Here is a 27,647-nt window from a genome sequence, read left to right as displayed (position 1 = left end):
GTAACATAATATTACAATGAATTCCGCAAATTCAATACAACATTGTTTACACGGACTAGATAACTTTTGCAACGTAATTGCGAAGTTCTTTTTTTTGTTCGTCAATTTTGCTGCTATTCATTGTTATTTATTTTGATTTTAGATTCCATTTAATTCGACAATGAGCTTTTTTATTCCCCTACATACTCAACACAGTTACATTAATCAGGACTTAATTTTTGCCATAAAATTGATACATCGAATTACAAAAAAAATGGGATTGCTAACTCCGAAAACTTGGATATTATTGCACAGTTTTTAGCAGAATATTTAACGAACGCTTTTCAGACCTAATAAATCATATCAACAAAGACTGCAACACTTAGATGGGTTACCAAGATGGATATGACATATAGCTGGTAAACCAACACAACCGTTTCCCATTACACTGTCCTGCACGAATTGAGCAAGACCAAGATTCTGATTTATATCACCGTCACTGCCGCGATGTTGCTCTTTTGCTTCACACCATTGTCGTTGCTCTCGCCATTTATCCTCTGTAGCAGCACAAAGTAATACAGATTTAGGGGAAGGTGGAGAGATTCGATCCCTCGAAATATTACCACAGGATCGAGCTTTATATAACTTTCCTTTACCTAAAAATCCAGGTAAAGGTACACATAATTTCTTATGAACTGCAAAATATCGAGTAAGAAGTCGAATTTTTCTATTTTTACAGTCATTTCTGTTCATCGATGCTCTTGTATTTTCTTTATCAAAAGAATTTACTGCTCCACCATTCTGCTCTTTTTTCTTATCGTCTTTTACAATTTCTACAAACTTTTCTTCAACTTTTATCACATTTTTAGATCCATTTGTACTTGATTTAGTATCAACTAATGACGCAGTAGTTCTCGAAGTGAGATTCCAGCTTTGTAAGAGTTTAGCTCCAAATCCTTTAGCTTTTTGAACTGTTGTAGGCTGACAGTTCATTTGGCTTGATGAATTAGACGTAGTTACTTGTGAAATTGCTGTAGAAGTTGAAGACGAGGTTGTTGTAACCGTTGTATTTCTATAGAGAGCATGACACGTGTTCGGAACTTCTGCTTCTTGTACTTCAGTAATTCGGTTGAGAGACTGGCTTTCTCGTAATCTTGTCTCACCAGTTCTTCGACGACCAGCTCTATGTCTCCTTCCGAAGGTCATCGTCTGATTTTCTGAACTTCTTTGTACTTTACCACCTGTTGTAGTCGTGGTGGTGGTTGTAGATGTATTATTTTCGTTACTATTATTAGTTCTTTTATTAGTAGTTGACGTGGGTCCCTGTACACTTTCACCATTCCCAAGACCTCTGCCAGCACCTCCACTTCCTCCAGGATCTTGAGAATCACTAGAATCATCATGACTATCTCTCCTAGATGGCAAAGGCTTGCCCGAAGATGTACCTAATTTATGAGCACGTTTTTTCCTACCTTCACTATCATCATCACTCGCGTCGGAACTAGAACAAGACGTTGTACGTGCTTTGTGAAATTTACTTCGCTTTTGTTCATAACCTGTCCTTCTCACAATTCTACTTTTTGATGAACTATCCCTGTCCACCGGCGATTCTATTGTGTCACCGTCCTCAAGTATCTCATTAAGAGTTAATTTGTCTGGTTGTGACTCACTTGCACTACTCGATGCAGGCATTGTTTTATACTTGGGTAAAAGATTACTATCAGAATTCCTAGGAGAACGAAGTGGAGATGGAGCTGTTGAAGATTCCGTAAGAATTGTAGTAGCAATTTCTCCCTGTCCAGTACTTAAATTTGTAATGTTTTTTGTGGGAGCACTAGAAGAATCATTAAATGGTAATCGATGTTGAGAACCCATTCTCCATTTATTATTTGGCACAGGTCCCGGATATTTTAAATGCTCAGCTACAGACTTTGGTTTCCCTTCAGAATTACCGTAAAACGGCCGCTTTGTCAGTGCACCTTCTGTCATCGTTAATCCAGTAGTTGGCAGTCTATTCTTTAGATTTTCTTCGACTATTTTAGTATTTGTACCAGATGTAAAAACGTCTTGTTGTACTTTAACAACAGTAAATGTATGACTTGGTGATGTAGACTCCTTAATTTTTGGTTCTTGCTTTTGAATACTACGAACTTGTGGCTTCAGAACAGTATGTTTCTCTGGAAGCTGTCCTAATCGTTCTTGTAAAATATGTGACAACTTTCCTTCTGATCTGGAACCACGACGATTGAATGAATTTAATGCGGAGTTACTGCCATGATCATCTCTTCCTGAACAAGACGACACATCATCTTCATCTTCTTCCTCTTGGACAATACTGCACTTGCGAGTTCGAACATTCTGCAAACGAATATAATAGTCTGTTTCTCGTCGATGATTTACGATGGAGGTAATGTGCAAAGTCGTGAAGATTAAAGATTCACGTCGAAGATTTTGTGATTTTACAAGTTATAGTGAATAATATTTATTGGGGATAATTAACAATAAATAGTTTTGAAATTATTACATTATATGATTTTGTTACAAAATAAAGCCTATATCATTTAAGTACATTATCATTGCTTGAGCAAATCTCATGAGCATATGATTGTTAATATCTTTTATATATTTCATTTAATACTTCATTTAACGAAAACCAAGGTAAAGACGCGTATCACTACGTACCTGAGGTACGTCTCCAGGCGTTCTTGGCACTGTTAGCAGTGATTGATTCATAGTTCCAAGTGAATTTGGGTCAGTTCGGAGATCATTAACGGATAAATCATTATGCCGCCTGAAAAATAAAAGTATAAAACATTGTTTTTATAAAATAATTTTTCTCAGAAAAAACCAGTAATTACGAGATCAAGTAATTATTATTTTTGAATATAAAATAAATAAAACAATTTGTTAGTCATAATCATTTTAATGTCGATATTTTTTTTTTATTGTTATCTACGATTCATTAAATAAAAATTCATAAAACAAAAATAAAATTTTCATTAAAAAAAAATTCTTACCTCGCCGCAACGTCTAGTAACTCCGGACGATTTTTTTGTACCTGTTCTTGTCTTTGAGCCCGCAATTTCCTCTCTGCCAGCAGGAAGTATGTGGCTGTGATATGGTTATATTCATTTTTTTCTAAAGCTCTGTCAAATGAAAGCATAAAAAATTCTATAACTCAATTATCCCTCAGTTTATTATTCATAAAACATAACACAAAACTCGATTACAATAAAAAAATTTTTTAAATATTCTTCACTTACTCTTGTATCTCTTCCTTGGTAGCAATGTTTCCATTGACCATTTTTGTGATGATTAAATTATGGTGATCATCGGAAACTTGTTCTCGAGATACTAGAGGCAAAGTTTCCACGGGGTCATCAGTCTCAATTCCTAACCAAGGATCATTGGCTATTTCTTCAAGTGTCGCGCGGCCTTCCGGAGCTCTCACCAACATCTTGGCAATTAGTCTTTTGCATTCATCACTCACATGCGACGGTATAGAATACTTGCAATCCATAATCATTGTAAGAGTTTCACTATCATTAGCTTCTTGAAAAGGTGCTTGGCCACATACAAGCATATACAGAATAACTCCTAGAGACCAGACATCTACAGCAGGTGCATCATAACTATCACCAAGAAGGATTTCAGGTGCTGAATAGGCCAGTGATCCACATGAAGTTTCTAGCTTTTGTCCAGGACAAAATCGATTACTAAAACCAAAGTCCGTAAGCTTGACTGTACCGAGTTTTTCGAAAAATACAACATTTTCTGGCTTTAAATCTCTATGAACGACATGAAGCCGATGACAATATGAAATGGCTCTTACTATCTGCCTGAAATACGTTCTTGCGATCTATAAAAGAAGATTAGAACAAGATGAATAAATAACTCTTTATCTAGGAGTTTTGATACTAACTTACCTCTTCACTCAACCCGCTATCATGCCGCATAATGTAGTCATAAAGATCTCCACCATCTCCAAGCTCTAAGATGAGATAAAGCTTTGTCTGGGTGTCTATTACTTCGTAAAGCCGTACTACATTTGGATGTTGCACTAGTTTCATACATCTTACCTATAAAAAGATAATAAAGAATATTAAAAAATATCTATAAACAGCTATTTTTATGTTATTACTAGCTTTTACTACGGTCTCGTGTTTTTAGTATCGACTAGGAAAGATATTATTCTGTAATATCATCACTAAGATCTTATAAACTAACACACGTACAGTTACAGCTGCTGGCATTAATAAATTGAATTAAATTTTCTTTTGTACTTTTTTAAAAATAATTTTCAATTTTTTCAGTTAATAAATAAAGAGTATCTTTTAGTAATTTGATATAAAAATTCAAAAACTTGGAAAAGAATGATTGGCAACTGATAAAAGAGGTAACACAGAATTGTTTATGTTGATTTCTTTGACTTAAATTTTTGAATTCACTCCGGAATTTAATTATATGAATATATTTTTTTAAAATTGAGTTTTTTTATTACCTCCTGGAAAAGATGTGCTCGTGAAACCTCGTCCAGCTTGCTTTTATCAATAACCTTGACCGCTACCTTCTCGCCAGTGAAGACATGACGAGCGAGTTTAACCACTGCAAAATGACCTCGCCCAAGGGTCTCTTCCAAGTCATATAATCCAGCGATCTTGCCATCATAGTTACTGTGACCCAGTCTCCGATGCATCACGTCACTAAAATATGAATCATCAAAGTTTATTAACCCTAGAATTGTTTTTCAACATGAACAAAACCTATGTTTATACTTTCAATTTTCATGTACCACTGCTGTACTAGTTATCACATACTTAATTTATAATCCAAGCGATTAAGTTTCTAATTAGCAATTGGAGCTCAGTATAAGTAAAAATAACATGTTTTGTTCACTTGGTAATTTTTTTTTTAAATTCATGAAAAGAGAGTAAAAGATGATTAAAAAAACTGTTTGATAATCGATTGACGTCAAGAATAGGTGTAATTAGAAAAAGAAATTGAAGTGGAAATGAGGGAATTTGACATTTGAAATTAAACGGGAATAGAGTTTTAATGTACCCGGTGTTCAATGATTGAAATCATGTACTCAAGAAATAAAAAATAAATCTCTCTGGTAATAAATTATACTCAGTTCTAAAAATAGAACAAAAATCTTGACATTTTCATAAAAAAACAGAAATAACTAAAATAAAAATAAACAATAAATTTTAAAAATAATGGAAAAGAAGATGAACAATTATCGGTTAAAATCAACATTCGAAAATGTAAATAACAGAACAAGATATAATATCTTATATTTTTTTCATCCACTTAAGGAAATAATTTTCTTTTATGTATATATATAGAAATATATATATAGAAGCATTATTGAAGGCACATGTCATTATTAATGTTGATTATTTAGCATCATGAGATATTATTAAATTAAATTTAACTCTATAAGTAATTGTTAATAATTTTGAGTAATCTTCTTATCCCCTACGACTTCCGGTATCGAATAAAGTGTAGTAAAAAACGAGTAGGTCAACTGCCGCTAGTATTGACCCGTCGCTTTGCTCTCTCTACTTTTTAAAAGCTATCTTCGTTTAATTTACGATTCGTAATTATCTCCAATACAATATTCATAAGACCAATTGACACAGGAATAATAACAGTTGCTCTAGGTCTTCAATCATGAATATAATTATTGTCCTTGTTCAATTTCCCATCTCACAGAATAGTGCACGTTCAGAGCACATGTCTAGATTTATTACTGAACAGTAAATAATTTGAACATAAAATTCTAATTATATATAAGAGAAAATTTTCGACATGCTTTCTACTTCACGATTCTTACGCTTACTTCTAGGAAGTATGAGGAGCCTATTGAAGTCGAGCACTAAAACCAAGAATATCGACGCGACGTTTTTCTATCTTCCCTTTAACATGTCTGTTCGTTTCGTCTCCCCATGTTTTATCTTTGTCGTTTCTTCCGGCCGACTCGGAAGTGCCCGGGAGGCAAATTTATGCCAAGACGCGGCAATGCTAAAGTGCAACTGGGGTCGACAAGGGTTCGGTCGAGGCCACTAACCCATCTACGAGTAACTATGATATTTAATTATTTGCTTTTGTATTTAAACTTTAATAAAAAACTTTTTTGTTCTAAGCGTATAAATAAACAACTTATAAGTTTAATGAGAATTTCGAAACATATGATAAATATATTCACTTGATAAACACTTTTCTAATATTCAATTCATGCATAAGATCGATACAGTAATTTCATATAGTTTCAATCAATATTTCATGAATGCTATCACATAGGAGTGTAGCATAAAAATCAAGTTACTTCATCAAAATTAATTAGTAAATATCAGAGCATTGTAAATGCTGTTGCTCTTTTTGTATGGAATTACGTAACAAGTTGAATTGTTTTTACCAATACTAAAATTTTATGTACATCACAGAGATGCTTTAAATCAAAATTAACGCTTTTTTGATCAGACCATTCTATTTAGTTATTTTCTAGTTGATTGATTGACAGACATGTTTAATATTTCAAGTAAATCCTCGAAATAATTTAAAAATATTTAAATTGTATCGAACATCATCTGCTATTATACAAATTGAATAGCAAGAAAATAAATAATAAAATGGATTAGCAGTTGCGTAGAATTTGCAACCATTTGACATGTTTTCATATTGAAGATTTCATGTCATTCAATTGATGTATACAGGGTTAATTTAGTGAATGTTAATACATTTTATTCAACCACGATGGTTGTTATTATAATTCCAATGCTTGAAGAGGAAAAAATTGCGTGGGTGATGACAAATAACACAATCTGTTGAAATAAAATAAATGAAATTAATAACAATAAATATAGATATACCTCTACGCTAGGTCAAACTTAGTGATTCCGGCTTCCTCTGACGTCTTAAGCTGTTTTTATTCCTCGTTGTCATTTGTGGTATCTAGACATTGCCTTTTTCTAACTCGAAAAGCTTGATGTCTTATGAATAGTCGATGTTTTTATCATCCAAACACTGCCCTCGTGTTAACAGAAGCCAATCAATTTATGCAGCTTCTTTCACACGTAAATGAGGTCACACACACTGACCTTAACGCACCGGGAATTCCGCTATGCACCGATGCTTACGGTGCATTCACGTAAAACTGTAACTGTCGTGGATCCAGCTCAAAGGAATACTTGGAAAATTATTTATGTGTATCAGTGATGATCTTCTGACTCAATGTTTTGAAGCAAATGCAATACGTCAACTAACTTTGATTGTTATATATGTTGTATTGCCAATTGATCAGATATGTACTACGCTTCAAATAGAAATAGTTAACTTGTTTTCATTCCGCATCACACATCAACAAGCTTCAGCTTCCGTCACTTCATGTACTCTCGATCTCGTGAGTACCGTTCATTTTCTTGCCCCACCCAGACACTTTGTAAGACTTCTTCGTTTTCTTCCTCACAATGTTGATGTTATTGATACTGGAATAAATATACCTTTAGTTACTTAATTCTATTACAAGTAACTTTGATTAATGATTTATTATTACATTAAATTATCGTCATTCACCGACACTTCTTCTCGTCTCTTCCTCTCACTCTCTCCGTCAACTTCACTTTTTTCCTTCTTGATAATATCTACGCGTAATCTTTGTTGATCATCCTCATGAATATCATGAAATTCTAAAACTGCAATTTGTACATTTGGTGTGTATTCACGCACGTCTGATTATTGTAGTAAATGATTTTTCTTCAAGATTAGATAAGAGCACTTTAGGAATTCAAGCAACACATAACCGACGGGAGTTCTCGTTAGAACAGTGACTCGAGAAGGCTGGAAAAAACACATTTCACTGAAGATGAGAATTCCATCAGATGTCTTCACTTTTTGGCCACCTGGTGGGTAGCCATTTTAATTTATTATCCAAATCTCAGTCGATAAAAAACTATTGACACTAGCGCCACCTGTAAACATTGAATGAGAGGGAATTTTAAACAGTGGCGCGGTGAATACTGCAATCAGTCTACTGTTCTGGAGAAACACAGCCAGCTGATGGTTTGTGACGTCACTTTATTAACCCATGCGCGCTCGATCTCTAGACTCTGCAGTCGTCGAGTGCCCGCGAGAGCTTTAGGATCGCTCTCTATCAGCAAAACGGAGTGGTAGGTTTGGTTCGATCGAATAATTGGTGACAATTCGACCGAAAGCACCAGGAGCAAAACCCCATCACCAATTCCACAACACTCAGCTTCAGGGACAATATCTCGATGCCGTTCATCTCAAAAGACTGGAGAAGTCCTGGTGAAGAATGGGTTAAAACTGTCGAAGGATGGGAAAAGAAAAAAATACTGGAATGTGCAAATAATAAAACTCTTTCATTGCTGATACGGTGAGTGCTTTACCTGAACTAATTACATTTTAAATGACTATAACTATAACTCATATTCTTTGTCTTGACAACTAAATAGACTTTATTGGCAAGACAGTGATAGTACACAGCTGTTGAATCGATCCAGTCGACATCTTTGTTTACTAGTTGATGTTTACATCTGCGTTTACGTGTCTATTTAAAATCTTATCAATTTTTTCTCCAATTTATAATGATTTTTTAATGATTATACGGGTGATTATGTTTGTGTTTACACTGCGTTACTCCGTTGCTAAAGTATAAAAGTCTTTGTCTCCTTTGTTCTAGTTGACGCAGTTGTATTCGTTCCAAAAACATCGAGAAATGTTAAATGTTAGTTTCTAAAAACTTTTTATTTGCTTTAACTTGCTATTTTATTTTTGTATATTCTTAAATTAAAAGGAAAATGGAAAGTGCGCAATAAATTATTCCATGCATAATAATTAGTTTTGTGGCGTAATTATATTTTTTTCACCTTCAGAATTAAACAATGAATACTATTCACAAGTAACCAGCTGTGAGATCAATTGATTATTTTTTTTTAATTTGTTATTTAACTTTTTTGAGTGGTTATCTTCATATCATTGTTCTTCATCGAAGAAAAATATAATGCATCAATCTTAACTTTTGACTTCGTCACGCTTTCACAACATTGAAATTATGTACTTATAACCTTCATGAGATTTTTAAATCTTTAAGACATTCACTTTAAATTTCAATAGTCAATAAACCTCTATAAAGTACATTAATATAATTTGTATATAATTTAAATTGCTAGTTAGATATAAAGAGAAGTAATCATAGCCATCAGTTACGGTCTAAACGACACGTGTACGCATGAATGCTAACGCAAATCGAGGATGCATATCAAATAAGATATAAATATATGAAAAATAGACAACTAAAAAAAGTTCAACCGTGACAATTGTCAATTGCTCTTGAATCATGGAACATGTAGTATTGGTTTGACCCGAAACCTAGAACTAGGTCATGACCTAGAATTGCAATATGCTTTGTGTGGCTTCCAGGATTCCTCCTTGGACTTTTTTCTCTTTGAACCCTATGCAAGGTTTTATAATTTAATTTACATTTTTCCACAGTACTTTATATTAACAGATTTTGTTATATTACATTTTTTCCTCTTCTACGGTATTCATTATATCAAAAAATTCTGTTTAATCGCCATAAGGCTGATATAAAATTTTCATGAAATCTGGAAGTATTTAAAAAATGTTTTAGAATTGCAAGTTTTTTTATTAAATATTTTTTTATTTAAATTATTGAAGAAGTATGTTTTGAATATCAATAAAGATAGTTCAGGAAATATTAACAATATATAACGTACAAACTATTTTAATTTTCTCTTCAAATGATATTACTTTTTCATAAGGATAACTGAACGTTAACTGTTTCATCAGAAATGCGTACTTAAACAGGTGCATCATGTATCTTTTCTTAGTATTATAGAAAAACCGCAAAATATCTCTATGAACACACGATTCCATCTAATTTTTTTTTTCTATTTTTTATCCGAGTTAGATTGAACGTCAGGATGGTTCTGCGACATCAAATCATTGAGTCGTAACGGATCACGTCAGCTCGTGTCAGTTATATAACACCAACGCACAAATTAGTGACAGTATGAACACTTATATTAATTTGCCAATGAGTAACTGTATAAGTGCATCAACGAAGGTCACTATTAAAACTGGTGACCTTTTCCTGAGCTTAATTTCCCAACCGAGAAACTCTAATATGATATTATCATAATTCTCAACTGATAGAATGGTTTTTTAATGAGTCAATATTGAATATAAATGAGAGAATTGGTAATAAAAAATAGCGAATAGATTAATATATTGATTTGTTGATCATGTTAGTGCGTGGGCAATCCAGTCAATGCCCCGATGAAAAGTGACGTCATCAAAGCAAACAAAAAGTCCTCATAACTTCCATGATACCTGTATGACACGTGCTATAAAATGTTATTTTGCTTTTAGGAGCGAGAAAGATGGAGACAAACCTCGGGAAAAGGAGAAGGAAAAGGAGAAGAAAAAAGGTGAGTCCTGATTGAAACGAATAGCTTTTATGAGAGCATGACGTATCTTTTTTTTATAAAAATTTTGTTTTTTATTTATAGAAAATGCCGTCCAACCTCACTGTCACATTACCCTGAAGTGTACACGTGAGGTGAGTGACTCTTCCGGCGTGAATTCTATATTTAAATTGCTCGCTTAAACTATCAGGATACCAGGATTAAAAATGTGCAACAAGAGGAAGCGAGATTTAAATAGATCCGAAAGTGAATATAGTTAATTTCCCATTTAAATGCACACGCGCAGGCATACCCTCGTATTTTCTCTTAGCCGGAAAAAGAAAAAGAAAACATCAAAGAGAAAAAAAGGGATGAAAATGCGCGAGCAAACCATCAGCTATTATTATTTGGATGTTTTTCATTTGTAGATTGCTGGATTCAATGGATTAAGTGATGCACTTAAGAGGCTTGATTTTTTGTCTGCGGTGCATGACTGTCGACGTTTCAACTATATCGTACGTTTGTTGGATCTACTGGTCAGCCACACAATGGGTGGTCTTAGTGGATGTGCTCAACGAGTGCTGTTCAACATGCTGGAAGAAGTTACTCTGGAGGTTTCTTGTTCTCAGCAACAAACTGGAAGACTTCGTAGACTGATTGAAAGAGTTAGAGCTTTTAGTGCAAGTTGCTGTTGGGGTGGACGACCTCTTGGTTCAGTTGTTCTTTGGGAAAAACACAAGGCAGCTTTAGATAGAATTTTACAAATTGCTTCATCTATTACTATAACTCAGGTAAAGTTGCTTTAGTGGGTAGATGCTGCATTGAGATTAACAAAATCAATGTCAGTTACGTGCTGCCTCAATGCCGCAACGCAGTTGATGTTTATAGGTCAATAAAGTAAAGAGAAAATATGGATATTTATTTACAGCCTGATGAAGAGCAGCGTCCACAGTGGGCAGATCTTCCTGCTGAATGTAGACGAGAAGTGCTTTTACGTCTGAGTGATCCAAGAGATATTGAAGCTTCTTCAGAAGCTTGTGAACATCTTGCTGTTCTTGCTCAAGAACAAAGAATCTGGAGAGAACTTGCACAGTATCATTTTACTCCTCAACAAATTGCTACAACAATGCAAAATAACCCCGGCAAAGACTGGAAAACATTATTTACTATTGCTCGAAGGTAAAAAAACAATAATTTACCATTATTTTAATGATTTATTGTTTTATTTTGATCTATTATAAATTGTTTTAAATTTATTTATAGAAACTTTGGACTGCGAGAAGAGTATGCTGAAATGATTCAACTATGCCGAAACTGTCGTTGTCTCTTTTGGCGATCTCTTGGCCATCCCTGCATTGCTGACCAAGACCCTGCGTTCCAAGAGAAGCTTGCTGATGTCGATCAATCTTCTCTTCATGTTCCAATCCCACCGCAAACTTTTCTCAAATTTTTCTCTCTGTGAGGAATGTAGTCCACAAGCTAAACTGCAATCGTCAATCCACAGGCAAATTCTTTGAGAAAACATAGAAGATAAAAAATGAAAATGTTCAGTCTTTAGAATATCTATTGTTGGCTGTTAAAAATTAACTTCACTTGTAATTTTCTCTTTGAAGTATTATAACTCTAAATTAATCGAGCAAGAAAAAAAAACAAAAAAAAAAATCGTAAATTTAAGTCGAAAAAAGATATATTATATTTATTTTGTGGCGAAAAAAGGGCAGAGAGAAAAATATAAAGGATATAATTTAAATATAGGTATATCGTCCATTAAAATGGTTAATTATTTATCACTGAATCAACGATCGAAATGAATTTATTCGTGATATGTTCGTATAATGACTGTCATTGAAACATATTGACCGAATAATTTAACGTCCAATTACGATCTCTTCCAGAAATTTTTTTATGCAAACTAAGTAAGGAATTGAACGATAATTTATCTTATAAAACTACCGATCTTCATTTATAATCATTTCGATGGTTACATATTGTTTTTAATGAATTGACAAAAATATCCTTTTTTATTTAAGATATAATCAATTCGTCACCGTACGCCGAATCAATTCCGCGTTCTATCCACCTTTCTTCCTTTGACAAAATTATTTTTAAACTAGAGAAAATCATATCTTAAAAATGTAAATATAATATCTCTATATTGAAAAATGTACGGGCCAATAAAATATTATTATTACATTTGAAAAACAAATACAAAAAAAAAAGAAAGTAAGGTGGATGTAACGAATTTAATTTTAAATATAGAAACAGACATTAAGGATTAAAATAATTTAAACGATGTTCATTGTCGGAATGTTATATGCATTGTTGTGTAGTTATCTATCAATCTCATATATATCATTATTAGGATATGTGATAAATTTTTAATGTGTCTAACTATCCTTACTGAATTTATATATATTGTATTACTACATTTAATGATTATAATATTAGTTTTAATTTTAATATAATTATCGATAAAGTCGATTTTAATAAGTTCAATCGGTATTTCTAATCTGAAATATAACAACCGTTTATTGCAGTGTGAAATTTAAAAAATACGAAAAAATTACTGCCAATGCAAATGCTATTGCATTTATGTGAATTGATAATAATTACATATTTTGAATGTCAAATGTTCAATGGTTTGACCCTCATTTTTTCATATGTTTTTTAATATGATTTATGTATAAATTACTGCACGGAAATATATTTCATTAGACTAGTCATTATGTAGCTCGACCAAGACTACAAAACATTTGATCTAAATAAAGAATGGAAAAGATCAGTTATAAATCATGGTGGTGGATACTGAAATAACTTTGACTTATTAGACCAATGTTTAGTGCGATATTGTGCGAAATGCTTTTAAATAAAATATATTTAAGTATATTTTTCTTGACTTATTCATTTCCAATTAGTTAATACTTCATAATTATTTCATAAAAGTAATTGAAAAAAAAATTTCAAAGGTTCTCATGATATTTTAGAATTTTTAAATTTAAAAATTATACAATAACTCCCTCTTTTCTTCCATTTTTTGGAGTATGAGTTTGATTTGTCAAAATAAAAGTAACAATGCTAAAAATTTCTTAATTGATTTAAAAAAGGGTTATAACAATCATAATTACAAGTGAGGTGTCATAAAATTAGAGGAATTATTATCAAGCTTGAAATACAGACCTGATAAAAGCAGCTAAAAAATAGAAGCTGAAAAAATAGAGAACAATTTTATCTGTAACTCTTTGCGAACAGAAGTCGCCATGATCTACTGATAAAATCATTGGGAACTGTTTGTTCGACGGAAACTTCATTTTGTAAAAAAAAGTTGTTATTACTTTTAGTTTACATTTTATTTCACTCACAAATGATGTACATTTTTCTAAAAGTGAATAAGTCGTGGAAAAATATTAATACATTAGTATAAGAAGGGTTTTTTTTACTTCAGCAGTATCGTACATAATAGTGCATACTGAATATTAACATGATATAATAACAGATTTACTTCGTTCTCAATAATGAACTTAAGTGTAAAGTTGTTGACATCTTTATGGATTTTCATTTTTTTTCCACCCAATTCTAAATCACGTTCTTTTTCTTAAGTATGGATTCATAAACTTAATAGGATTGTTAATGATTATTTTAATCCAGCATTCTTGTGAAAATATTGTATTTGTGTTTATGATTAATTGAAGTCAGGTAATAAATTATTGGTATATTATTTTGAATATAATTTTCCTATGTTTATTATTTTCTTTGTTTCTAGATATGATGGCACAATCCACAACAAGTGGTACATCATCTCGCAAACATATAAGAGACCATGACATTGGTACAAACACTCGTCTACCACATTATGGAGACAGTGAATGGGAAACAAAAGAGGTAATATATTGAATATTTATGAAAAACTATGTGATTTTATATTTTTCAATTATAAATGATGTTTCACACAGGCTCTCAGACAAAGAGAATTGGAGGAAGCAAGAGCTCGAGCAGCACAAATGGAAAAAACTATGAAATGGTGGTCTGATTGTACAGCTAATTGGAGAGAAAAATGGAGTAAGGTAAGAAATGAAAGGAATAAAGCTAGAGAGGAAGCTAAATTATTGAGGACTAAGTTAGAAATAGCTGTAAAAGATGCCAACAGTTATAAACATGAGTCACAGGAGCTTGAAATTCAAAATGAACAATTAAGAAAGGAAATGGAAAAAATTCATGTGGTCTTATTGAAACATGTTGGTCAATTTGATAGGCAGATTGTTAATATTCTTGAATCAGATTCGCAACTAAGGAATTCTCTCGGTATTGATGATCTTTTAGAACTCTATAATAATGTTGAGAGATGTGATAGAAAGTCTGATAGTGTAAATTACAATTCAGGATGTCGTAAAAGTCCACGAGATGAAGTATTATTACCAGAAGCACCTGAAAGAGATATTGAAGAGTACGTTCTTCAAGGAGCTTTGCCAAAACATGCTGTTGAGCTGTATAAAGAAGGATCTATGAGTAGTTTAGAAAGAGACATCGCTCAATTAATTGAAGAAAATGGTAAAATTCATGATAAAATAGACAGGAAACCTTCTACAGTTGATAGTGAAATTGAAGATCCAATGAAACTTCGAATGGCTATGCTAAACTTAGGTATTGAAGAAGCTACTAAAGCTCTGTCTGCAGAGAAAGATAACGAACCATTTCTCAATGAAACTGAAAAACTTCAATTAGAAATTAATCAACTGAAAATTCGCTGTAATGAATTACAAGAAAGTCGATCTGAACTATTGAAACAACTAGCCGAATCAAAAGAACAATACCAAACAGAATTAATGGCTGCTCAAGCTGATCTTTTAGATGAAATAGCGAATCGAGAAGGTATGGAACAACGAATGAATGAGTTAAGAGCAGAATTAGAGAGACTTCAGCTCGAAAATGCATCCGAGTGGGGAAAACGGGAACGGTTAGAAACTGACAAAATTTCTCTCGAACGTGAAAATAGACAATTGAAAAATGAACTACGGGAATTGCAAGAAAGAATAGAACTCAGAAGATCTCGATCCAGTTCTACAATCGATACTGATACCAAACAATTACATCAAGATTTATTAGATATGAAACACGTCAATTCGAAATTAAAGAAAGTTCTTGCTGAAAAAACAACTGAGTTAACGCATGCATTACGTAGATCAGAACAATATGAGACTGAAGTAAAAAGAGTTAGAGGTAGAGTTGATGAGTTGAAAAAAGAATTAGCTCTAGCTCAAGATGAAGTTGATGCTGCTATTACAAATGCTAGACGACTTCAACGAACAAATGAGGACCTTGTCGAGCAATTACAGTCAGCCAATGTTCGAATAGAACAGTTAAAAAATCGTTCAGAACCATGTGCTCCAGATGTAGTTGCGGCGATTTTAGAAGATAAATCTAGAGATGATGAAAATGTTGATAGTTCTATTGCAGATTATGAAAAAAGAGTTTGAGTATAAATTTTTTTATTAATTGACCATTCCTCTAGATTTGAGTGACAAAGGCTGTGTTAAGGTGGATGAATTCATGACACTTCTTTTTTACTTTTTTTATTTTGACTGAATTTTAAAATAAAAAAATAATATAAAACTTGTATATTAACAAAATTATGATTGAGAATAAATAATATTCTATCATGTTCCCAAATGTCTAGAATTTAAAAGAATAAAAATATAAATTATATGAGATTCTTAGAAATACTCCGAATTAAAGAAATCGTTGTTGGTTCAACTAAGCAATAATGTTAATCTCAATGAAAAACTAAAACTATATTCTATGTAAACAAAATTAGAATAAATATTATTGTCATTATATGAATTATGATTAACGTCCCTATTGCTTTACTTGAAATTTTTAAATGACAAGGTATACAACTCTAAAATACAATTAGTATGTATTTTCAATTTACATATGAAGTAAAAAAATAGAAAATTATTAATCAAAAAAGATGATTTATTTTTCAATTGTTTTTATAAACAAAATATAAATGCTTAATTAGGTTTTAATTTTTTGAGTATTGTAATCAAAGTAAAGTGCAATAAAGCATTGAGTGTCGACTACAGAAAAATAAATAAAATAAAATTTCTCTAGTAAAGATATAAAAAACACTAGCATTTCATTGGTGTACCATCAGGATATGTAGGCATTTTTGGTTTACAAATCTTTGTTCTTCCATTCGAACCATGAACAATGTCACAGGAGAATGTAAAATATCCGCAAGTTGAACTCTTCGTATAATATCGATGTTCATATTTTTTGCGTGCATCTCCCAATTTTCCAGCTACACTATTTGTTACTGTATAATAATTTGTTTTAACAGGTGCGACAGTCATAGATTTAAATTTACCATTTGTACCTACAAAATTAAAATATTTTTCTATAATTTATTCTTTATATAATTCACATTCAAACACTCACCTGTAAATTTCGTCGAGTATCTATTATTATCCCATTCACTACTGTGACTTCCAATTCTATCATGTTCATTATTCAAAGATCTCATCTCAGGTATTTTACTATGCTGTACTCGGTCGTGATTAAATATTGGCGATACTGTATGTTTTTGAGATTTTTCATTTTCTTGATCTCTTCGATCTGAAATTGATGTAACTTTTCCTCTAAAACCTTGAGGAATTGTAAAACCAGGTAAAGAAGTACCAGCTTCTAAAATACTTCCTTCTTTCAACTTTGATGAAGAAATTTGTTCTACATGCGTATCAAGTCTTCTGCTATTTCCAGGATGCATTGAAGTTATATGTTTACTTCCAGAAGTTTTCATTTCTAATTCTCCATTTGCTGGAGGCATGAGATCGTCTTCTTCTGCATACTCTTCTTCATCATTTTCATCGTCTTCATCTTCATCAGCATATTCTACATTCCTTGATTCGAAGTCTAGACTTTCCCTTGATTTATCATCTACTCTTGATGATATCTTAGAAATTATTTTTTTTCTACTAGAACTAGAACTTGATTTAAGAGGATTAATTTTTTCTGTCACTGGATCTTCTAGTTCTGGAGGAAAAGTACTTCCTTCTTCATTTTCACTAATTTTACTTGGTCCAAATTTTTCAAAACTTTTGAATAAATTGGAATCAGAATTTGTAAAATTGAAAGGCTTCCTCGATGCTGCTGCACCAGATCCTGAACCTGCTTGAGCAGCTCCTGTATAAGTTATTCCATATTGAAATGATCCTTCAAGTTGTGATTGAGACTGACCTCGATAAGCTCCACTTTGTGCTGAAGCTGTTCCTCCACCTCTAAATGGTTTGGATCGAACTTTTTCTTTTTCATTCGATTCCATGTATGGCTGAAAACCAATTTGAGCTTGGCTAGATGTACTACCTTCGCCATTGGCTTGTGCATCAGCCATTCCACCTTTTACACTAGCCTGGACTTGAGAACTAGTTCCATGGTTCCAACCACTACTTTGTGCTTCTGTTTTTGTTGCACCACTATCAGAATTCAATTCAACTTGTGCCTGGCTTTTTCCTTTACCGCCCATACCTTGAGCACTGCTCATAGCACCTTCTTTTCCACCAGCTACTTGAGTTTGAGCACCTTTATTAGAATCACTAATACCTGCTTGAGCAGCAAAAGAACCAGATCCAGTATAAACTCCCCTAACTTGAGATTGAGCTACTCCAGAGCCAAATTTTCCATCAGCTGATGCACTTGCGTGAGTACCTGAATCAGTTTGCTTTACCGAACTCATTGCATGAGAATCGGCGTCATCGTCTGTTGAAATCGCACCCGGATGGCCGGGAACGGAAGTTCCCGGAGTAAGTACTGGATATGTTCCAGGAACATTAGAGGTAGAATAACCAGGATATGATGTGATATAAGTGCCTGGTACTAATTGTTGCCCACCGGGAGGAATAACGCCACCAGGATATGTCCCCGGTGTGGTTGTTTGTCCACCAGACGGAACAATTCTACCCGGATATGCTCCAGAAGTAATTTGGGGTCCACTAGTAGGCATTGATCCGCCAGGATATGTCCCTGGCATGCCTACTTGTCCTCCAGGAATAACTGTACCTCCTGGATAAGTTCCTGGCATAGAAGTTTGGCCTCCAGTAGACACTGAACCACCAGGGTACGTGCCGGGAATAGATGTTTGTCCACCAGGCGAAACAACTCCACCAGGATATATTCCTGGCATAGAAGTTTGGTCTCCAGTAGCCACTGACCCAACAGGATACGTGCCGGGAATAGATGTTTGTCCACCAGACGGAACAACACCACCAGGATACGTTCCGGGAATAGTTGTTTGTCCTCCAGTAGGCACTGACCCACCAGGATACGTGCCTGGAATAGTTGTTTGTCCACCAGGCGAAACAACTCCACCAGGATACGTGCCTGGAATAGTTGTTTGTCCTCCAGTAGGCAACGACCCACCAGGATACGTGCCTGGAATAGTTGTTTGTCCTCCAGGCGAAACAACTCCACCAGGATACGTTCCTGGAATAGTTGTTTGTCCACCAGGCGAAACAACTCCACCAGGATACGTTCCGGGAATAGATGTTTGTCCTCCAGGCGCAACAACTCCACCAGGATATGCTCCGGGAATGGTTGCTTGTCCTCCAGGCGGAATAACTCCACCAGGATACGTTCCAGGAATAGTTGTTTGACCTCTAGAAGTAACTGTACCTCCTGGATACGTACCTGTCATACCTACTTGTCCGCCAGTTGGAATTGTACTCCCTGGATACGTTCCTGGTAGAGAAGTTTGGCCACCAGTAGGCATTAATCCTCCAGGATATGTGCCTGGCATATAAGTTTGACCCCCCGTAGGAATTGTTCCACCAGATGGAATCGATCCACCAGGATACGTCCCTGGTATGGAAGTTTGACCTCCAGTAGGCCCTGTTCTATCAGGATACATTCCTGGAATTGTTTGACCCCCAGGCACAATAGATCCACCCGGATATGTTCCGGGCATAGCCATTTGTCCGCCAGGTGATACAACGCCACCAGGATAAGTTCCTGTGGTTCCTGGTATCATTTGTTGTCCACCGGAAGGTACAGTGCCACTCGAATATGTTCCTGGAATGGTTGTTTGTCCACCCGGAGGTATAATACCACTAGGATAAGTTATTTGTCCTCCGGAAGGTATTGTTCCTCCAGGATATGATGTTCCAGGTATCATTTGTTGCCCACCAGATGGAATTTGTCTACCAGGATATACATCTGATGTGCCTATTTGTCCTCCAGAAGTGACTGTACCTCCCGGATATGTTCCTGGTATTGAAGTTTGGCCTCCGGTGAAAATTGTTTGTCCTGGATATGTAATGGATTTTCCTGGTGTAGTATCTGGATGATAAACTCCGCCAGTATGTGTTCCAGGACTCTGTATGTTCAACTGGTCTGGTTGAGGATATTGGCTTGTAGAATAAGTTGATCTACCTGGAGCATTTATTCCGTATGTTTGATATCCTGGGCAGTCTTCACATCCAGAACCACCTGACGACATACTTTGAGCTTGTCCAATTCCATTCCTGCCACCTAAAAAAATTTATTTATCTTCACTTCTGCTACGATCAGTTTTAATAACAATCTACGACTCTATTTTTATAATTTTGATTATTATTTTCATTGAATTGAATGATCGGTACAAATGTAATGGGAATAAATACTTCTTTTATTTAGTACCAAATGAATTTACAAAATTTTTAAAGAGTAAGTTTGTTATAAATTTTGTATAAAAAATCTTCTAATTTTACAAGATTAATTTTATAGTTTCATAAAATCTTGAAGATTCACTTTAGTCACTCACTCACAGCTGCCCGAGAAGATTGGTTTGTTGCTTCAGCTTCTGCTTTTCCTTCTTTTTCTCCTTCTCCACCAAAATTTAAATATTGAGATTGAGTCTGACCACGAAACTTGCCAGACAGATAAGTTTGTCTTCTGAATCGCTGGTTCATTTGCTCAGAATTTTCCAATACATTTTCGCGTTTAACACGTTCCTGTACGTGTTTTCTAAACACATTGCTACCATCAGATGGAATCTTGTTAAAATACGAGTCTTGAGTATTCGATGGTATTTGACGAATTTCTTGGAGAAGTTTAATAATATAATCACCACAAAAATTCATTATTCGAGGTCCAGCTAATTTCAATGCCTACAATTTTTCATAAATAAGAATATTTATCCATCATGGATAAGTTTTTATTTAAATATTTTTATTTACCTCAGCTCTTGTCATATCCAAGCTTGATGGATAAAGAATAGTTGGATAATTTTTTCCACTTATAAATGATTTCCATTGGTTTTCTCTTATTTTCTCCAAGTAGCATGTATTTTCATTAACATCTTTATGAGCAATGTAGCGCTGAAATTTGCTTTATTTGATCATTTATTCTAATAAGAGTCAAATAATTAAATTTAATTACCGTCGAATAATCAACATATCTGATAGGCTCAAGATATTGAAGATCCAAAACTTGTGAGATATCTCTGGATTCCAACGAACGATCGAATCTCGTTTTTTCCTAGTCGATATAAAAAAATGTGGTCAAATTAGTGTAAATTAGTATGAATGGCTACTAATTATTAATTGGGATAGGAAAGATGAATTTAAGCTTATTATCTCGTGAACTCTGATCTTCTTAAATCTTATTCTAGTCAACGCGACAATAATATTCTGCTTTTGTGCATTTTAAAATATACGAATTCTTAATTTTCATACTGAATAAAAATAGCTGAATAAAGTCATATATGTGATTCAGGAAAAAAATTGCTTGCATCCACACATTCTGAATAAAAAAAAATTAATTCAAACATTTTGTAGCTAATTTTAAACAAATACTATAATTGATTATAATATTTATTTTAACTTACATGATATCGACCAAAAGTAATCTGTAGGATACAGAAGATAAACGTTATGACAAGCCACATGATGATCGTTGTCTTGACGGGCTTCAACTGCGGTTCGTCGTATTGTGACTTGTCGTTTAGAGGTGTTACTCCCTTCCTACAAGTTGCCCTCTCTCATATAGCACTTGAGATTCAAGAGATCGAAAGGATTGTGAAACTGAGACGAAGATGTAAGCAGAAAACTTGAAGAAGTAAAAAGAGAATACTGATATGAATATTCTGGGAAGCATGGAGGCTCTGGAAGATTCAGCTCATTGCATATATCTTCTACTCTCTCCCTACTTCAATTAGATTACATTTCAATCATTCTAACTTTCATATTAGTATCTTTGTCTTAAGATTTTTTATTCAACCCTGACGTCACCATGAACTCAATCAAAATATATCAAAGTCAATGAATGTTTAATTGGTCTTCATTAATATTTCAGGGTAGTTATTCGAAAATAATTTTAAAAAATAAACAAATATATTAAAATTTCTGCTAAAAAAAATATAAATATTGTTGAATTAGAATATTTAAAAAACGTTAAATTTTGATTGGATGACGTTTGAAAAATCAAAACATGAAAATTCTAAATTCATTTTATGATTATTAATAATAATTATACTATTATATACCAATACTATTATATTTTTTAAGCAATATTTACTAGATATTGAAATATGAAGTAATTTGAGTTCTTCTTTTAAATGGCCTAATTATTTATTTCAATTCATTAGCTGAAGACAGCAGATCTGTTGTTTGTCGATAACCACTTACTGATGAAATCCTCAACTTCGTTCAGTGGGAGATTGAATTTCAATTTAAAAATGAAATTGCATTACGACCTTATACTCAATTATGTCAGTATGATACTTATTATCTATTGAGAGAATATTAATTAATAGTTGAAAATTATATTTGTCTACATTTGTTGTTTGCCAATTCAACAACATATCAATAAGGTGTGATTTATAAATAAATTAAAGGTAATTTTTTTTTTTTTCATTTTATTATCTAAATGACAAGATTGCTAATGACTCGTAAAAAATTCGTATAATTAGTTTTTCATATTATATAGCTTAGGCACTCTGTATAAACGTCTAAAAGCTTTAAATAATCTATAATAAATTGATTGATACAATATTTACATAAGCTGTATTTATACTTAATGTACTCATAAACTAATTTTATTTAAAAACGCTATTTACAGTGTGTCTATTTTTATAAATTCTTCTATTAATGCACTGACTAGGATAGACACAGACGACTTTATAAAATAATGAAAAATATTCCCATTTATACTTATTAAAAATTACATTTGAATTTCATTTTCCAAATCGTCAATTTTTTCATAAATTCATTGTAATTAAGCATAAATTTTTTAAATTATTAATAATTTCTACTCGATTTGCGTTATGTTGATCAATCTTCCATCTATGTGGTAAATGATCTAAACTCTCAGTCGATAAAATCGTCACTGTATGTTTGACAAATATTTTATATCAAGAAGAAATGATCATTTAATTACTGCAAATCGATTTCGACTAGTTTTCACTCAGCCAGTTTGATTGAATCGAAACTGACAATCTTAACAATTTGAAAAAAAAAAGAAATAATAATTGATGATTGTTCATCCAAAACATAATCATATCTTTTTCCTTTTTGCCTCATATTCACACCTTGTCTAAAAAGCGAATAATAAAAATTATAGTAATTAAAAAATTATCTAACAACAAACATGAATTCATTCTCTTAGGTAAATGAATAACAATGCATATTAAATGACGAAATTCCTATTATCATCGAAATTCGAATGATTTTGTAACTATTATATAACTATTATCTGGTCCCTAATTAGGAAGATGCTTAAAATCAGCAAAATAAAGGGAAAAATATGTTTGATACAATAAACAAAAATTTCCACACTTTTGGAATTTCTGAATATTAAATTAAATATGTTAATTAAATTTTTGTCTATGCTATCGCAAGGTTCAAAGTTATTCCAGTTGGTCTTGAGAATGCTGATGGTCTCGAAGGATCAGAAAAATCAAAAAGCCCATTCTTTCCAGTTAAATGACGACCGGGAATATGTTCTGGATTTGGTGAGATAACTGATGTTCTTATAACCATTCTTGATAAATATTCACTTCCCTCACTGCTGCATTCTATTTTTCTAGATTTTTCAATATCATCTGCGTAGTGATGATTTTGAATTGGTACCGGAGAAGAAAGCGTTTGACTTGACTTTGTGTGTCGAATAATGGTTGAAAGTGCAACAGGAGATGATGATAGAGTTTCGCGAGCGAAGCCTGGTCGTGGAACAATAACACTTGTGGGTGACGACGTAACTCCGGCTGGAAAAATCCGTTCTGAATTTCCTGAAGATGGTGGTGATGCAGTGGTTGAAGTAGTGTTAATTGCAATATCTGTGTTTTCTTTTTTTTCTGGAGTTACCCGATTATGAGCTCTCATGCAAGATGATTCTTCATGTTTGTAAAGATATGATTTAAGAGCAAAAGCTTTCCCACATCTTCCACAGATGTGTGGTTTCGTATTCGAATGAGTCTGCACGTGGGCTCGAAGATTGGATTTATCAGCGAAGGCTTTGTTACAGATGGTACATTTAAATGGCTTCTCACCTAAAGAAAAAGAAATTTGATAAATAAAAAATTGGTTTAATTGCTCTAATAAATCATTAATGAAATTGCAAGCATTTATAAGATACAATACCTGTATGAGTTCTAATATGTCCTTGGAGAAGCCATGGTCTTGAAAAACATTTACCGCAATAATGACATTTACATCCTTGATTATGAGTTCTAACATGCATGCTAAATGCTGGCATGCTGACATAAACTTTGTCGCAGTGAGGACAGCGTCGAGCTTTTTTGTCTCCCAAAGAACGATGCGTTTGTTTATGTCTAGCTAAATTTGAAGAAGTTGAATATTTTTTTCCACAATCAGGGCACTCATGATCTTCATTATCATCTGTTTTGGAAGAATCTGAATGACCTGAGGAGTTTCTTCTTGCAGGAGTTATTGGTTGGTTGATTGCGAATAATTTCCTACTATCTTGTTCAAGGTGAGTTGATGATAAACGACTTTTATCTTCAAGAATTTCTTTTTCTGCCTCAATTCTTTCAAAAAATAATCTTGTTCTTTCTTTCAAGCTTAATTCTGTTTCTTCAACTGGCCGATGAGTAATTTGAGTTTCCGCTGAGATCGAACGATATTTATGAAGATCTTCGACAGCTGGGGTCCATTTCGGAGACATTGGTCGGTGATAGATGACATTACTAGGATGAATAAGTGTTCCTGCAGCAGCAGCTAAGCTTACTTCAGCAAGTTTAGTTAAATTATAAAGTTCTTCTGGACATTCCGAAGATGTTTCGCTTCCACAGTCACTAACTCCATCAGAAGTTGGTTGGTTTGAATTGTATTCCGGTATTCGTATTCGTCTTTCGATACCAAAACCTAAAAAAAATTCCACATTAATATATCATTTATTTTTGCGTTTACAGTCTAGTAAAAAAACTATTGGAAAGATTGGCGTCAAAGAAATAAGCTCTTTCTTCGCACTACACCGGCTGCTCCGTTTTCGGGAAGAACGGAAATAGCACAGCGCGTGCTAAGAGACCCTGAAGAAGGAGGGGTTGACGCATACCATTGGTTTGCGTCGTTAATCGTCATATGACGCATAAGTTTATCATTTAAGACATAAAATAAAAGCCGAAAATAAGTGAACAAAGAGGCGCAAAAATGGATAAAAGTAAATAAACTTACTCCGACCAGTGTCTTCAAAGTCTTCGCTACCATTATACCGGCGATGAGTGATAAGGAAAGCTCTTGGCATTGTTCTTACAGTTTTTTCTCAATATTAAAAAACACTTTACCACTTCACTTGACTCAATTCATCACTCTCCGTAAAAGTAACTGTGATAGAAAATGGTTATAAAAAATTTTCCAAGTAATTCACTAATGGTTCCAAAATTATTGAAGTGTTTGTAAATGTTAAAGAGACTCTAAGAAGCACATGTAGATGAGGGATAACATCGACTTGCGAGTTTAGGACGTAATAGTTGGTCCGGCTGGGATTCGGGGCTACATATAGGGAGCCAGAGACCTCCCTCGTGCCTCTCCCCACTTTTTCAGCTGCTACCACGCGTCCGGAGTACAGAAGCATGTGCCACAGTCCCCCTTGCAACTCCCTTTCTTACTCTCAATATTCTTTTATCTGTATACATGGCACATTCGTGTTGGAACTTGGCTGCTTGGCGCTACCACCACCCGGTCCATCGCCTTCTTCTTCTCTTCGCGGTGGCTGAGGTTTCTTCTCCCACTGGGGCATGTGCCGGCCACCCTCGCAAATGCGGCTCACCAGACAAAAGACAGCTGAAAAGCTCAAGCCCTTCTGCATATGAATTTATTTTTAAGTTTTTTATTAAATTTATTTTTAATTTAATTATACATCAACTTCAATTGATAAAAAAAAATGTACTGATATACAAAGATTTTATGATGATAAGAAAAATCTGAATGAAAATTCGTTCGACAGATTGAGTTCGACGTTGATCTTTCTACATCAATTATTCCAGTAAGCGATTGGTAGCTATTTTTACTACCCTAGTGCAGTTCCTTCCTCGCCCTTTACGTCGCCGAAAGATTGTCAGCACAAGCATGATCGTAAACTATAAGTTTTTTTTTTACCGCGCAGCAAAGATTATCTGGTTTATAAAAAAATTTTTAATTGACGTAAAAATTGCTTCAAAGCTCGTGGGTGGAGCCAAAGTGATTCTTAGTAATTTCGTCAAGAAAAATGGTAAAGATAAAAGCTAAAGTGAAAAGCTTGTCGAAGGACAAGTATAAGTTGAAGAGTCGAAGAGAGCGATTGAATGAATGCCACGCAAGTTAGTCAGCATCCGCGATTCTAAATTCGGCAGTCTGTTGGCTCTAAGCCAGCAGAACCACCCAGCGCACCAACCTGTGCTTCTTGCGTCCTATGAGCAACTTTACAAACTCAACCAACGCATCTCGCAAGTTTGAACGCTTCACAATCAATTTCTTCATCTGTATTTGATGTTCACTGTTGCTAATCAGGAACATTTACTATCATCAAAGTGTCAACTCTTTTCCTTTATCATCTTGTTTCTTAAAAATAGTAGTTGATATGTCGACTTGTATTTCTAATCAAGGCGGAAGTTGAAAATAAATTGAAAATAAGAACAGGTGTCTTACCACTGTCGCATCGTCACCGTATCCAGAAATAAAATTGTGCGTCGGTATATCAATTCATTTGACGCACGTTTAAAACCAGCCAAACTAATGGAAATTTTTATTTCTCTATGAAGATTAAGAAAACAGATGAATGATAAATTTTTTCAACTTCCTGTCGACCTCAACTGCACTTCAGATTTAAATTTATCCATATGCAAAGCTAATTATTCTTTGATGAATCTTTAGGACAAGTTTTTCAATCTCCAGGATATCTACTGATTCATTATTCATACATTTAGGGTAATTTTTAGGTATTTCTACTTGCACTTTCAACCTATTTATTACATTCATAATGTTTTCTTCTATTGTTAAAATCTGGTCCTTGTATAGTAGTTGTGGTTTTACACACATGTTGGAAAACATAAATTAGTGAAGGAAAAGTCAGAAGGGTTGATTGAGTAGGTATCCTGTAACATGAAAAATATTTAGAAATGCTTGGTTCCTGTTCCTGTCCCTTTTTTCACGCTAATGTTATGACTGTTACCGGAATCTGTACAGTTTGAGGAAATCCATCGGTATCTTCAAAGGGCCAATATGTAGTAGATAGAGAAATGAAGATGGAGAAATGGAGGCGTGGAATTTTTCAGTGCGACACATCGGACTAAATTGTCGACTCGGCATGGGGTTGCCGTTGCTGGGGCTATTTTGAGTACCGGTGGCTGATGCAGCTGTCGCATACTCTCGGCAAACCACCTCCCGTATACTTCATGGTCATTCGACTCAAGAAGACACCGAGAGAACGACGACCTCACGTAACTTCAACTTCTTCAGGGTCGTCTTTATAATCGTTTTAATGTCGATTAATAAATTCTGTAATGAAAAATGTTTATTGATAAATAGACTTGAAAATATTAAATTTAACAGCAAGGAAACAGACAGAAATTAGAAAAAAAAAATTACCCGTAGTGGTTTTTTTGGATGAACAACAGTCTTGGAATTCACTGGAGAGTGATAGACTGGTCTGAGTAAAGCCATTTTGGCCCATTGCCATCTAGACGTTTTCAGACGTTTGAGTGTTTAACCCATAGGTTCCTAACATGCCATCGTCATAGTCACTTATTTAAGT

General features: G+C 33.8%; 5 protein-coding genes across 5 annotated transcripts; 2 read left to right on the top strand and 3 right to left on the bottom strand.

The window, feature by feature from the left end:
- Positions 1–136: 136 nt before the first annotated feature.
- On the bottom strand, positions 137–7,837 carry Snrk (SNF related kinase). Its single transcript, XM_035086146.1, has 8 exons — positions 7,538–7,837; positions 6,855–7,469; positions 4,481–4,682; positions 3,906–4,058; positions 3,243–3,838; positions 2,997–3,125; positions 2,662–2,770; positions 137–2,337 (listed from the first exon to the last, which is right to left on the bottom strand). The coding sequence occupies exons 3-8, from the start codon at positions 4,673–4,675 to the stop codon at positions 343–345; spliced, it is 3,177 nt and encodes a 1,058-aa protein (XP_034942037.1). The 5' UTR covers positions 4,676–4,682; positions 6,855–7,469; positions 7,538–7,837; the 3' UTR covers positions 137–342.
- Positions 7,838–8,079: 242 nt separating this feature from the next.
- LOC118068532 (F-box only protein 32) lies at positions 8,080–13,220 on the top strand. Its single transcript, XM_035086004.1, has 6 exons — positions 8,080–8,377; positions 10,396–10,454; positions 10,536–10,585; positions 10,859–11,221; positions 11,359–11,609; positions 11,694–13,220. Exons 1-6 carry the CDS (start codon positions 8,256–8,258, stop codon positions 11,890–11,892), a joined length of 1,044 nt encoding a protein of 347 aa, XP_034941895.1. The 5' UTR covers positions 8,080–8,255; the 3' UTR covers positions 11,893–13,220.
- Positions 13,221–13,734: 514 nt separating this feature from the next.
- Positions 13,735–16,314, top strand: LOC118068453 (coiled-coil domain-containing protein 102A). Its single transcript, XM_035085871.1, has 3 exons — positions 13,735–14,123; positions 14,191–14,309; positions 14,381–16,314. The coding sequence occupies exons 2-3, from the start codon at positions 14,193–14,195 to the stop codon at positions 15,899–15,901; spliced, it is 1,638 nt and encodes a 545-aa protein (XP_034941762.1). The 5' UTR covers positions 13,735–14,123; positions 14,191–14,192; the 3' UTR covers positions 15,902–16,314.
- A 139-nt stretch (positions 16,315–16,453) lies between these two features.
- Positions 16,454–21,482, bottom strand: LOC118068452 (apomucin-like). The gene is made up of 6 exons (XM_035085870.1): positions 21,286–21,482; positions 20,838–20,936; positions 20,636–20,776; positions 20,221–20,566; positions 16,866–19,949; positions 16,454–16,803 (listed from the first exon to the last, which is right to left on the bottom strand). The coding sequence occupies exons 1-6, from the start codon at positions 21,343–21,345 to the stop codon at positions 16,556–16,558; spliced, it is 3,978 nt and encodes a 1,325-aa protein (XP_034941761.1). The 5' UTR covers positions 21,346–21,482; the 3' UTR covers positions 16,454–16,555.
- Positions 21,483–22,353: 871 nt separating this feature from the next.
- Positions 22,354–25,371, bottom strand: LOC118068373 (zinc finger protein 845-like). Its single transcript, XM_035085712.1, has 3 exons — positions 25,091–25,371; positions 24,038–24,781; positions 22,354–23,946 (listed from the first exon to the last, which is right to left on the bottom strand). Exons 1-3 carry the CDS (start codon positions 25,158–25,160, stop codon positions 23,282–23,284), a joined length of 1,479 nt encoding a protein of 492 aa, XP_034941603.1. The 5' UTR covers positions 25,161–25,371; the 3' UTR covers positions 22,354–23,281.
- Positions 25,372–27,647: the final 2,276 nt, after the last annotated feature.

This window comes from Chelonus insularis, unplaced genomic scaffold (assembly GCF_013357705.1).
Source record: "Chelonus insularis isolate UGA/USDA-ARS -01 unplaced genomic scaffold, ASM1335770v1 contig_3_pilon, whole genome shotgun sequence".
Lineage (NCBI taxonomy): Eukaryota > Metazoa > Arthropoda > Insecta > Hymenoptera > Braconidae > Chelonus > Chelonus insularis.
Note: the sequence above shows the minus strand (reverse complement) of the source record. Positions and strands in the feature narration are given on the sequence as shown.

Bases quoted from the DNA above. Each gene is read 5' to 3' on its own strand.
- Snrk (XM_035086146.1), bottom strand. From the start codon at position 4,675: ATGCATCGGAGACTGGGTCACAGTAACTATGATGGCAAGATCGCTGGA. The intron at 4,059-4,480 runs GTAATAAAAAAA...ATCTTTTTATAG, and splicing joins GAGCACATCTTTTCCAGGAG to GTAAGATGTATGAAACTAGT. The intron at 3,126-3,242 runs GTAAGTGAAGAA...TTCATTTGACAG, and splicing joins ACCAAGGAAGAGATACAAGA to AGCTTTAGAAAAAAATGAAT.
- LOC118068532 (XM_035086004.1), top strand. From the start codon at position 8,256: ATGCCGTTCATCTCAAAAGACTGGAGAAGTCCTGGTGAAGAATGGGTT. The intron at 8,378-10,395 runs GTGAGTGCTTTA...TTTTGCTTTTAG, and splicing joins ACTCTTTCATTGCTGATACG to GAGCGAGAAAGATGGAGACA. The intron at 10,455-10,535 runs GTGAGTCCTGAT...TTTTATTTATAG, and splicing joins GGAAAAGGAGAAGAAAAAAG to AAAATGCCGTCCAACCTCAC.
- LOC118068453 (XM_035085871.1), top strand. From the start codon at position 14,193: ATGATGGCACAATCCACAACAAGTGGTACATCATCTCGCAAACATATA. The intron at 14,310-14,380 runs GTAATATATTGA...TGTTTCACACAG, and splicing joins GTGAATGGGAAACAAAAGAG to GCTCTCAGACAAAGAGAATT.
- LOC118068452 (XM_035085870.1), bottom strand. From the start codon at position 21,345: ATGTGGCTTGTCATAACGTTTATCTTCTGTATCCTACAGATTACTTTT. The intron at 20,567-20,635 runs GTAAATAAAAAT...GAAAAATTGTAG, and splicing joins TGGATATGACAAGAGCTGAG to GCATTGAAATTAGCTGGACC. The intron at 16,804-16,865 runs GTGAGTGTTTGA...TTAATTTTGTAG, and splicing joins ATACTCGACGAAATTTACAG to GTACAAATGGTAAATTTAAA.
- LOC118068373 (XM_035085712.1), bottom strand. From the start codon at position 25,160: ATGCCAAGAGCTTTCCTTATCACTCATCGCCGGTATAATGGTAGCGAA. The intron at 24,782-25,090 runs GTAAGTTTATTT...AATTTTTTTTAG, and splicing joins CTTTGAAGACACTGGTCGGA to GTTTTGGTATCGAAAGACGA. The intron at 23,947-24,037 runs GTATTGTATCTT...CTTTTTCTTTAG, and splicing joins ACATATTAGAACTCATACAG to GTGAGAAGCCATTTAAATGT.